Source organism: Psittacula echo (assembly GCF_963264785.1).
Source record: "Psittacula echo genome assembly, chromosome: Z".
Classification (NCBI taxonomy): Eukaryota; Metazoa; Chordata; class Aves; order Psittaciformes; family Psittacidae; genus Psittacula; species Psittacula echo.
This window is the reverse complement of record NC_137742.1, coordinates 4,571,392-4,583,661: the sequence shown is the minus strand read 5'-3', so window position 1 is coordinate 4,583,661 and position 12,270 is coordinate 4,571,392. Positions and strand designations below refer to the sequence as shown.

Sequence of the window (12,270 nt, the reverse complement as noted above, 5' to 3'; positions counted from 1 at the left end):
CCCCAGAAAATCACTGCATGTGGGACAGTGAGAAAAACAGTAACACTTGTAGAAATCACTCCCAAATTCATGCTACATGCTGGATCAGATACATCCATGCTTACTCCCTCACCAGTCTTTGCAGCCACATGAGAAGGTCACTCTGGAACTGAGGATCTTCAATAACTCTGCGAGTGAAACTGAAAAGGACGCTGATACACTCCTTCAAGTGGCCCAAGTCTGAAGAAAGATTTTCTGACTGCTTTGAAACTGTAAATTAAAAAGAGAATTAAGGAGCTTTGATGAGCAGCTCTCATAATAGTTGTGAAAGTAGTGGTTTTGGGGCTATATTGAAAACTTCCTCTCTATATCTATAGATACCAAGATATTTCAACACAGCTGCTTGCTAAATCTGACAAAGAAGAACACTTATGTAGAGGACTTTATATAATCTTACAATTAAGCACCAGACACTAATTACAGGAAGAATACACTATGGTTGCTCTCATAAAAGGCCTTCCCTCAACAGAAACTGTACAAACCATCATTTACCATGCATATAAACCACCTAGGAGATGGGGACAAAGGGAGGAGGAGTATGAAGGATAGACGTCTAGGGCAGAAGGGGGAGGAATACCTTCAGCAAAAATATTATACTGTAACAAATCCAAATAAGTAATACACCTAGGATGAAAAACAGGATTTCTAAGTATTAGCACTGCAAGATTTCAAATGGCCTTCAAAGAGACAGTAAAGGAGGAGAATTACCCAGCTGGTTTTAGAATTGTGCATAATCAGTTTAGAAAAGGCACTGTATTATACATTGCCTTTGACAACAACAGACTGGAGTCCGAGTGTCCCATCTCATCTGGTGTGAAGAAGAAAGCGTTCCTGCATTCAGCTCCCACTCTCCAAGTGGATAATATAACAGCACTTGAGATTTTCCTGTCACAACAAAGTTTCTCTGATCCCTACATGAGTTCAGCAGGTTTTAGTATCAGAAGAGAAACACTCCAGTACACAAATTCTACCACAAGACTCCAAACTGCAGGTGAACAAGGTCCTGGGCACCCTGAACAGCATGGGGAGTGATCCAGGCCAGCAACACACCTTGTTCCTGCTGCTGAAGAGCCACTGATCTCAGCAAGGATGAGCTGCTGAGCAATCTGTAGACATACGACTCCACCTGCAACCTGGACAACACCGAAGTGTACGAGTGCAGTGCCAGTGTCTGATGCACGTGCTCTGCTTTCGCTTCCAACAGCCTTTTCAGTTCCCCCAACACACTGTCATTCAGCTCCACTGTCTGGTAGCGATGGTGACCCGTAACTTTGCACTGATCTGCACAGACACCCTGGAAAGATACCAATTATTTCATGTAAGTGGTTCTGCCATTTTCTTGGGTCAAGCATGCTTACAGAAATTAACCTTGACATAATCCATTCCTCAACAGATTTCACAATTTTCATAAAAGGGGACAATACATAAGTAGAAAAGACATATTTGAGAACATCATATATATTTTTTAGACTACTGATTATGGAAGATTCACATCTCCGACTTCTGAAAAAATAACTCTATAAACCCTCAGTAACTCAGTTTTAGAAACAGACCTGAAGTGCCTTGTCTGTAACACTGACAGATGTGAACAAAACCAAGTCTCATTCTCACTTAGCACACCTGCTTCTTTATAAATTAAGATAAATATTTGGATATGGTATTTTACAGCTAACATACATACTGAAAAAGATATATTTGTTTCTAAGCTCCCAGAACTGAGCATTTGTAGCAATTCTCCATTTTATGTTTAAAATTCTGAGATGTTAACTTTACAGTAACTTTTTCCCAAACTGGAATTAAAAGCTGAGGCCAACCTTCCTCTGCCCTGTCTCTTGGACCTGATGATCTTACAGGTCTCTTCCAAACTATCTGATTCTATGATCTCTTCATTCTTCAGCACAAGAAAGCCAGAATACATAACATTCCTGTTTTTCTTTTATGCAACAGAAAATATATTTCAGAAGCAGCACTTTGGAAGCTTAGCTTGAATACCCCTGTGTTTTCTAAGTTAGTAGAATAAGAATTTTAAATTAGAATCATGGAATGGTTTTGGTTGGAAAGGACCTGAAGATCATTCAGTTCCAAGCCCACTGCTATGGGCAGGGACACCTCACACTAGGCCACATCACCCAAAGCTCTGTCCAAATTAGTGTAAAAACAATTATTCTGGACATACAATAAATACACAGTGAACTGGAATGGAATAAAGCAAGCAGCAAGTTTAGCCAACTGTATGATGACCAGTGAGGATGTATGAGTGAAGACAAAACTGCTTTCAGTGTAGAAAGTGATCAGCACAAAACTGAGAGTCCTGTGAAGTTCATTGTTGGTCCCTGGTAAAAAGGAAGATTCATATCTGTTCAGTGGATGTCTCTCAGTGTCTCAGTTCTGAGGAACTGCACAGGAGAGGCACTGCACTCACAGAAACAGTAGCAAAAGCTACCACATACACTGGTATTTAGCACCCTTGGACAATTTTCGTGACATGTTGGCTATAAACAGCATCACAGTGCCAGAGTAATTTCATTCACTCCCACTGTAACATCCAGTTCAAAAGACAAGTGACACAAAACGAGTTTGGCCAAAAACTTTTCTGATGTGTGTCCCAAAACACTCCCCAAAGCCCTCTGGTTTGCAGACAGAAAGGCTACAGAGAGCCATGAACACCCTCGAAGTAGCTAAAACTACAGCTACACTTATGGAGCAACAGTTACTAGAAGTGGATGGACCTCAACCTCCCTCTGCTTTGAGCAACAGTGTTGGCCAAAAGCATGACTCAAGCTCCTCTGCAGCTGCCACCTCTGACAGTAGCACAGCCAGGAACAACACCAGTGAAAACTGTCACTACAGGCAGCAAGGCAGATGGGACATCACCACTACAGTAATTTTGAAGTCCTCCTCCACCACATATGTCCTGCATCTACTTGGAGTACTGTGATATAAAATTCACCCCATGCTACAGGCAGAACTGTGTGTACACAGCTTGTTCTGACTGACTGCAGAAATGAATCTGACTTCAAAAGAGAACACTGACTGAGAATCCCACTACCCTACACCTATCAGAGTTAAAATAACAAACAATAAACTGTCTTAAATCTCAACAGGATGACACTGTGAATTGCTGGGGGTCAGTGGAGAGACACAAAGAAAAAGCAACCATCTCTTTCAAAACAAAACAGCTTAAATACGATCAACTTGACAGTAAGTAAACTTAATGTCTGGAATCAGATCCAATTAATTAGGGTTCAAAAGTAGCTTTGGCAACAGCACCTGCACAGTTTTCTGTTCTTCTTTAAAAGTCCATAATCTCCCCTTAACATTTTGGCAGTCTGTAGTCATAGTCTGGAGCTCTGCCTCAGCTAGCAACAGCTGCTTCCTGCAGCGCATGTAGTTCAGGAGCAGTTCGTAGAACTCGTGCCTGTCCTGATGAGCAATGCTTTCAAATTCCTCCGTGTAGGAATCAACGTTCTCCAGCCACAAACATGGCTCAAAGATTTTCAGCTGTTCCCTGGTAAATGGCACCAGCTCTGGCTCAGTAGGCAGCTCTGGATACAGCCTTTCATTGTGCAACAGTGGCTTAACTGCTATTATGGTTGGTCTCTCATAGGACAGTTCAGCTGATAAGTCTGGATAAACTGGTTTGAATACTGCCCGCGGAACATGTGCTTTGGATTTCTCAGAGAGCTGTGAGATGCTACGAGGGAGCTTCTCTGAAGAACAGACAAGAGGATTTTTAACTTCTTGTACATTTTCAGGTCCTTTATCCTGTACAAAGCCCACTACTGTCTGCAAGCCAGCAGCACTGGAATGGAAGGTACTATTCAACAAATCCGAGTTTCCTGATCTGCTAGCAACCAACTCCACAGGGCTGTGAGGTTTGTCCAACTTGCTTTTTCCACTCTTCTCAGCATCCCCCCCACATTCCTCATGGGAAGGATCGGCTCTGAGCTCTTCTGCATCTGCGGGAGGCTCCAGAATCACTGTTGAAGACTCTTTATTTGTTGAAGATAAATTACTCTGGGCAATGTCACACACATCACTTCTGGGTTTTCCTTCCTCCACTTCATCACTGAGCCGAATTTCGGTAAATTCTCCAGGATGTTTCACTTGCACTTTATTGGCTTGAGAAAACACTTCTGCCACAGGAGGAAGGAAAACATCATCAGACTCTTGTACCTGGGTCTCCTCACTACTTTTCTTCTTTTTTTCCTAGGGGGAAAAAAAAAATAATAAATAAATAAAAAAACCAAAATTAACAGTGTCACTATGATGTTAAACTCCCCCGCAATCCCACCATTGCCAAAACTAGTGTCTGTCAACATCACAACCGCAAAAGTTCCTCTTTAACACATTATCATACTATTAAAGGTAAAAACAAATGTACCACACAGATCAATGTTCCTTAGCTGCCCTTTGAAGCCTATCAGTGTCTGTTTTCTTGGTCAGTTCTTGATCAATGCTTCAACATTTCTATGAAAAGAAGCTATAAATATCACAGGACAGAATGCTTCATTAACATAAAATAATCAAAGTAACAGCTCCCTGACCTCTAAAAGAAACTAGATATCACCATATTATCAAAAAAAAAAAAAAAAAAGGTTTAGTGATTTGCCTTAAGTTTTACAGAAATATTTTAGTACCTGAAAAAATATTTTCAAAAAGGTAATTTCAGAACAAAGAAAGTCTGAAATGCGCCCACCAACCTCATTTTAAAACCATCATAATGTCTGTACAATTATTGAAATACCTATTTTTAACAGGAACTACAAGTTAGAGATGTAGAAAAAGTTGGCAATGACATTAAAATTGCAAATCGATTGCCTGCTTTCACATTAAGATCGGTTTTGGGGTAAATATATCCCATAAACCCAGTCTAAGGTGTAGATTAATCTCCTTCCCAAAGGACAGCATAGGAAATAAGATTGTACATGAGATCAGCAACGAGTTTGCCAATTTGTAAATCAGACGCTAATTTCTACAAGATAAAATTAGCAAAGTGTTCTGTCAATTTATAAATTGTTTGTGTACACCTACCAGTTTATATGGAGTGAAACTGAAAAGAGCTGGGTTACAGCACTCCAGTTTTGGAGATAATAAGACAAAGAAACCAGCTGAAGTTCAGAAAAGCTCTCAGTACTCCTCCATAACGGGGGAAAATATGACAGAACTTTCTTACCGGATCACGTATACTTTCATTGAATATCTGACATGACTTCGCCTCTAGGAGAAGGCACACATGAAAACTGCTCATATCTAGGTCATAGCTAACCTCCATCTCAAGCCTAATTTTCTTTAACATATGATAACAGGTGCTCTACGAAATAGCAATACACTGGCCTTGCTTTCAGATTGTGTTTTCCAGTATCCAATCACAACACAGTTCTGACACACTCCAAGGATAACTGAATCTATAGGTGAGAGGTTAAAAATAGATTCTCACAGTTCCTTACATTAGGACTTGTTGTTACAATATCTCCTAACAATTAACTCAAGGTCATTAATTTCCACAGCATACTTTAACACTAGATCATACTTTGACAGTGTGCTGAATCACAAACTTTGCAAACAATGCTGCTCCTCTCCCTGCTACAACCTCAAAGTTCCCTCTTGTAGTCCTCACACAGAAAAAACCTCCCTTTATCTCTCAGCAGCACACTGCATTCCTCCCAAATGCCACTGTTAGATAAAATGCCTGTTTTTCACATTTACGAAGTACCTTTCAGTTCTCAAATTCCAAGGGGAAAAAAAAAAAAAAAAAAGGCCATAATTGTTAACAGGGATTTCATCTGAGAAATTATAAGAGCAATCAGGTTCTGAATTAACAGGCAAACAAAACTTGCTGTTCTATGTTCTGAGGTTTAGCCTTTAAGCCAAAGATGACACCTGCTCATTAGCCTTGTCCATGCCAAACCACTCTCCTCTCCCAGCACAGAAGTGAACGACACTATCCTGGGATGCATTCCCAGAGCGTGAGCAGCAGGTTGAGGCGGGGGATTCTCCCCCTCTGCAGTGCTCAGAGGAGAACTCCCCTGCAGTCCTGCTCCAGCTCTGGGGCAACAAACAAGAGGAACATGATGCTGTTGGAGCCAGTCCAGAGGAGGCCGCGGAGACGCTGCAAGGGCTGGAGCAGCTCTGCTCTGAAGCCAGGCTGAGAGAACTGGGCTGGTTCAGGCTGGAGAAGAGAAGGCTCCTTAAGGGGAGATCTTAGAGCAGCTCCAGTGTCTAAAGGGGCTACAAGAAACCTGGAGAGGGGCTTTGGATAAGGCCCTGTAGGGACAGGAGAAGGAAAACGGCTTTAACCTGCCAGAGGGGAGATTGAGATGAGCTCTGAGGCAAAAGTTCCTCCCTGTGAGGGCAGTGAGGCCCTGGCACAGGTTGCCCAGAGAAGCTGCAGCTGTCCCATCCCTAGCAGTGTTCAAGGCCCGGTTAGACGGGGCTTGGAGCAACATTCTCTAGTGCAAGGTGTGCCTGTCCATGGCAAGGGGTTGGAACTGGATGAGCTGTAAGCTACTTTCCAACCCAAACCAGTCTGCGATTCTATGATATGACAGGAGTGCTTCCCACCAAGATGCATACAGACACACAGGCTCATCTTCACCAGTTCTGGGTTCACTGGGTTTTTTCTACCTCACTGTGTTGCTGGTGCTGGACTAGCTGAGCTTTGGGACTACTATTTTCTGGAAGCCCTGGGCTTTGCTCCACTGCTTGGCAGGTCTGTAGCTGAGCAGCCTTCCTCACAGCTCTCAGAAAATTCAGCTTTTCACCAGATTATGGCTGTTTCTGAGGCATGGGAATGGAAAAGTCCTTTAATGTGACTGAGCCCCAACTGCACCCTCAAGACACAGTATTAACAGAGGTGAGCACAGTAATAGCCACAAAAATATCAGGAATGGGTCATTGTAATACTGAAGAATGATGGATTCCCACATGTGCCATTGCCAGAGAATTGTTTTACAGTGAATTACACCTGGAAGGCACAGCCAAAGACAGCAGCCACCTGAGTCATTCTACACGTGTTAATCAGCTGCAGTGTCACCAGTGAATCACCACCTTCCTGCAAAGAACTGATTCTCCAAAGCAGCAGTCTTACAATGTGACTGCTGCACACATGCTATGGGGCTGAATCAAAACAAACAATGACACACTTACTCTTCTGTGACGGGTTTTCCCTCCAGTCTTTACCTGCTCACTAACTAAAACTTGTTCTGGAATCACAACCATAGCTGACATTTAGATATAACCCTTGTTTTACAGAAGAGTGGTCAATTAATTCACCAATTCATCCTCAAAGGGCTTTGACAGCCAGGACTTCACTGCCATTGCTCTCTGTGCCACAGTTTACAACATGAAAGAGGTTAGGCAATTAAGAGAAACATTTCCAATCTGACCCAGCTCTGAGGCAAGGTATTTCAGTTCAGATCATTTCACAAACTACTGAAATACTGTGTATCACAGCTGCAAAGAAAACAAAGGCTTCAGAAAGCTGTCAGTACCAACACAGTGAACAAGGAACATACAGCAGCATTAAAACTTAGGAAGAGACATTGTTAAATGTAGCACCACCTAATGAGGAAAAAAGGCTGCCGACTTCTATACTGCTATGGCCTCATGAGTTGAGCATTCCAAAGTTAAAACTGTGCATATGAGATGTAGTAAGACTGTCATCCCACACTACAGTAAAACAGTGTTAAACACCAGTAAGTTCTATTGCTTTACAGCTTCACGACAGAACCTACTGCAGCTTCCTCACCGCGCAGAACTATTTCAAAAGACTATATACTCTAAGAAACACAGAATCACAACTGGGTTGTGTTGGAAGGGAACCCAAAGCTCATCCAGACCCAGCCCTCTGCCACGGCCACGGCCACCGCCACCTTCCACTAGACCAGGGTGCTCCAAACCCCGTTCAAAAGGACCTTGAACAACACCAGGGATGGCACGTCTTTTCCGATAAGCACACACCCCCTGATCTAAGTGCTTCCAGCAGCAGACAAACACAGACACAAACGGCCTGCAGCTAACACCCTCTCCGTCGCTTTAAACCTACTCAGAATAGCCCCCAAGAAGAAACAAAGCCCTGACGAACGTCCCACAGCGTGTAACAACCCCACAGACCCCTCCCTGCAGCTCTAAGCTCACCGGCCCCCCCACAAACCGCCAGCGGCGGGTCCAGCACGGCCGAAAGCCGGAGGAACCTCAACCCGAGCCGCTCCCCGCCGTCCCCCCACTACTCCCGTACCTTCGGCCTGCTCTTGGCGCGGGCCTTACGGAGCCCCTTCACGGCCTCCGCCATTGTCATCCACTGCGACAGGGCCCACGGCGGCTGCGGGAGGAAAGGAGGTGGGCTGACACCACCCCTGAGAGCTCCCGTCCAATCAGCAGCGCGGAGGCTTCATGAGGCACGGAAGGACGCAACGCAGGCGTGGGCGACGACATCTGGCCTAGCCAAGGCGGCTGCGGGGCGGGGCGGGCTTGGGGTAGGCTCAGATACAGCCTCGTATGGTAAGGCCAGGCTCCTCAATAAGGGCTGAAGGACAGGTTGGACTATTCTACAGGATCGTGTGGGGAGGCCAAGCCCCTCTATAGGACTTTGAGATGAGGATTAGCCCTCCTATAAGGGCCTGTGGTGGGGACAACATACTCTATAAAGAAATGTGTGGAGGCCAGGCTCCTCCACAGGAACCTGCCAGGGAGCTAGGTTCCCCTGTTGAGTGCCGGATGGGAGACTAGGATCTCCAGGATCTCTAGGAGCCAGGGAAGAATCCAAACTCCTCTATAAGGCAGTGGCCAGGCTCCTTCGTAGGAGCCTAGGAGGAGGCCAGGTTCCCCTATATGGACCTGTGGAGGGGCCAGCCTCTCCTATAAGGCCCTGCAGCAGGGCCTAACTATAGGGGCCTAGGAGGAGGCTAAAATTTTGGTTGGTTCTGTCCCAGAGGTATCGTCGTATTGAGTGAGGAGGAAGTAAAGGCTGAGCAAGGATATGCCCTCATAGGCTTCCTTCCAGGAGAAAGAAACTGAACATCCTAGGCTGTTTTGAAGGTTTACCAGCCCCGACAAAAAGAGAACATGACCTCCTTTAAAAGAATGATATCCAGTACACGAGTCTCAAAACTTAATTTTAAAATACGTATTTAAAAACTTAGACTACAGAAGAGTCCTTCAGCAGAATATTTGTACACTTGGTCTTTCAGAACTGAAAATTGACACCGATTCCTTGGCATGTGCACTTTGCACAGTCCATTGTAATGCAGCAGGAGAGATCTTTAAGCTCACATCTTCTCCGCACAAGAAAATGCACTAAAAGCCCCAGGGACTGTTTTGCTTAGATACGCACTAAAGTAATGCAGATTCAACTTGAAGAACATCATACAAGCAGCAACTCCTGCTGCTCCAAAGTTAGTCACCTGGCACCAGGTTTAAACAGCTGAACTGTGTGTTGGTCCCCTTATCCTCCATCCCTATGTCATAAGGTACTGAAGAGCTGTTAAGCAATGCTGCATGTGAGGATATGAGAGAGACCAGCAGCCCTGCAGCACATGAGCTTCTGAATGAAAGCCATGATCATGTACATGGTAACAAGAAAACCAAGAAATTTGAGGAGATACAGACAGAAAATGAGTTTCAGGGCTGCAGTCCAACATTAATAACTAAGTTTATTTCCAGTGGTACATAGTCACAACAAGTCCAAGGGACTTCTTTTCCAGAAGTTAATCAAATGAGGGTGTGCAGAGCCTACCAGGCACGAGCGATACCATGAACCTAAAAATCTGCAAGCCCCTCATTGGAGAGGTGGTTGAAGAGCTGAGCAACTTCTCCAGATCCTCAGCAACACTGTGGGGTGCAGGTTTGTGGCAGCACAGCCTCTCATTGGGTACCTGCGCTGTGGACTGCTGCACTAATCCAAACATCTAATATCATTAACACCTATAACCCAGCACAGCATCAGGTGTCCTACTGACTACAAAAGAGCTAGACATTCTTCAATGAAATGGCAAAGAGTAACTTATTTCAGAGTTGCACAAAAATAGAAACCTCATAGAGATTAAAAGCTGCGTTGTAAAAAATGCCTATTTAAACAGCTGGGGAAAAAAAAAAAAGTATCTGAATGTGAAGAACATAATAAGTAAGCATAAAAGGTATCTTGACAGAAATGGCTGTATTCCTGTGCTGCCAAAGTATGTATTTATAATTTAGGTTACAGAAGCAGAGGACTACTGTCCCACGGTCTAGATACTGGGAGGAACACTTTTATCACAGACATTGCTGAAACTTTTGAGTGGAGATTTTAATCTATGTAGCTAACAAAAAAAAAACCAACAAATATTATATATATAAATATATATTTTTATATATAAATATATAGTTTATATGAATTATTATTATATATTATATATAAAATTATATATTATATAAAATATACATAATTTTTATATATAAATATATATTAAAAATATATAAATATATACATATAAAAATATACATATATTTTTAAATATACAAATATATAACAAATACAATAGCCTAGATGTAAATCACATCCACTTAATGATAAAAACAGTAGAGCAACAATAGGAAGGCATGCTAAGGCACATGAAAAACAACAAGGTGGTTGGTGACAGCCAGCATGGCTTCACTAAGGGGAAATCCTGCCTGACCAATGTGGTGGCCTTCTATGATGGGGCTACGAAACTGATGGATGGGGTAGAGCAGTTGATGTCATCTACCTGGACTTGTGCAAAGCATTCGACACTCTCCCACACAATATCCTTGTCTCTAAATAGGAGAGATATCAATTTGATAGATGGACCACTCCATGGATAAAGAACTGGCTGGACGGCCGCACGCAAAGATTTGTGGTCAATGGCTCGATGTCCAGCTGGAGACCAGTAATGAGTGGTGTCCCTCAGGGATTGGTGTTGGGACCGATCTTGTTCAACATGTTTGTCGGTGACATGGACAGTGGGATTGAGTGTGCCCACAGCAAGTTTGCTGATGACACCAAGCTTTGTGGTTCAGTTGATACGCCGGAGGGAAGGGATGCCATCCAGAGGGACCTTGACACGCTTGTAAGGTGGGCAGATGCCAACCTTATGAAGTTTAACCATGCCAAGTGCAAGGTCCTACACCTGAGTCGGAGCAATCCCACGTACAGCTACGGGTTGGGCAGAGAAGAGATTCAGAGCAGCCCTGCGGAGAAGGACTTGGGGGTGTTGGCTGATGAGAAAATGAACGTGAGCCGGCAGTGTGCGCTTGCAGCTCAGAAGGCCAACCACATCCTGAGCTGCATCAAGAGGAACGTGACCAGCAGGTCAAAGGAGGTGATCCTGCTCGTCTACTCTGCTCTTGTGAGACCTCACTTGGAGTATTGTGCGCAGTTTTGGTGTCCTCAACATAAAAAGGACATGGAACTGTTGGAATAAATCCAAAGGAGGGCCACAAGGGTGATTAGGGGACTGGAGCTCCTCCCGTATGAAGTTAGGCTGAGAAAGTTGGGGCTGTTCAGCCTGGAGAAGAGAAGGGTGCGTGGAGACCTCAGAGCAGCCTTCCAGTACCTGAAGGGGGCCTACAAGGATGCTGGGGATGGACTATTCATTAGGGACTGTAGTGACAGGACAAGGGGTAATGGGTTAAAACTTCAACAAGGGAAGTTTAGATTGGATGTAAGGAAGAAATTCTTTACTGAGAGGGTGGTCAGGCACTGGAATGGGTTGCCCAGGGAAGTTGTGAATGCTCCATCCTTGGCAGTGTTCAAGGCCAGGTTGGATGAGGCCTTGGGTGGCATGGTTTAGTGTGAAGTGTCCCTGCCCATGGCAGGGGTGTTGGAACTAGATGATCTTAAGGTCCTTTCCAACCCTAACTATTCTACGATTCTATGATTCTATGCAAATCAGCTTCTAGTATCCGTACTTAAGCCTGGAGCATGTCTACAAGTAAGCATGTCTACAACCCAGCTTATTGTTAGTGCTCATGTAAGTGAGCTCCCTGACAGACATGGCCAAAATTAAACCTAAATTACAAGCTTAATCACCTTTAATTAAGGACTTTAGAAACAGGGAAAAGCTTAACCCAAGATCTGAGTGGGATACATATGCCCTAAACATAAGCCCGAATTCCCAAAGCATCGTGCAGCACTCCCCTCAGCCCTGATGAATTCGGTTATCTCCAGCCTCTTACAGATGCCTGTACTTTAGAAGAACTTCAAATCAAAAACTTTTTCTGACACAGATCACT

The 12,270-nt window shown here is 44.0% G+C and overlaps 1 protein-coding gene across 8 annotated transcripts in view; it reads right to left on the bottom strand.

Moving 5' to 3' along the window:
- The window catches only part of EPG5 (ectopic P-granules 5 autophagy tethering factor), a 77,688-nt gene extending 69,305 nt beyond the window's left edge, over nucleotides 1–8,383 (bottom strand). For 7 of the 8 annotated variants that reach the window (XR_013958665.1, XM_080636673.1, XM_080636675.1 and 4 more), the window contains exons 1-4: nucleotides 8,279–8,383; nucleotides 3,310–4,248; nucleotides 1,090–1,333; nucleotides 113–249 (exon numbers count right to left, since the gene is read on the bottom strand). Coding sequence is in view for 6 of the 8 variants with exons in the window: in XM_080636673.1 (XP_080492799.1) it covers nucleotides 113–249; nucleotides 1,090–1,333; nucleotides 3,310–4,248; nucleotides 8,279–8,338 (1,380 nt within the window). In the remaining 2 variants the exon portion in view is untranslated. Of the gene's footprint in view, nucleotides 1–112; nucleotides 250–1,089; nucleotides 1,334–3,309; nucleotides 4,249–8,278 lie in introns of those variants that run through there. The other variant, XM_080636679.1, reaches the window with a different exon arrangement.
- Nucleotides 8,384–12,270: the final 3,887 nt, after the last annotated feature.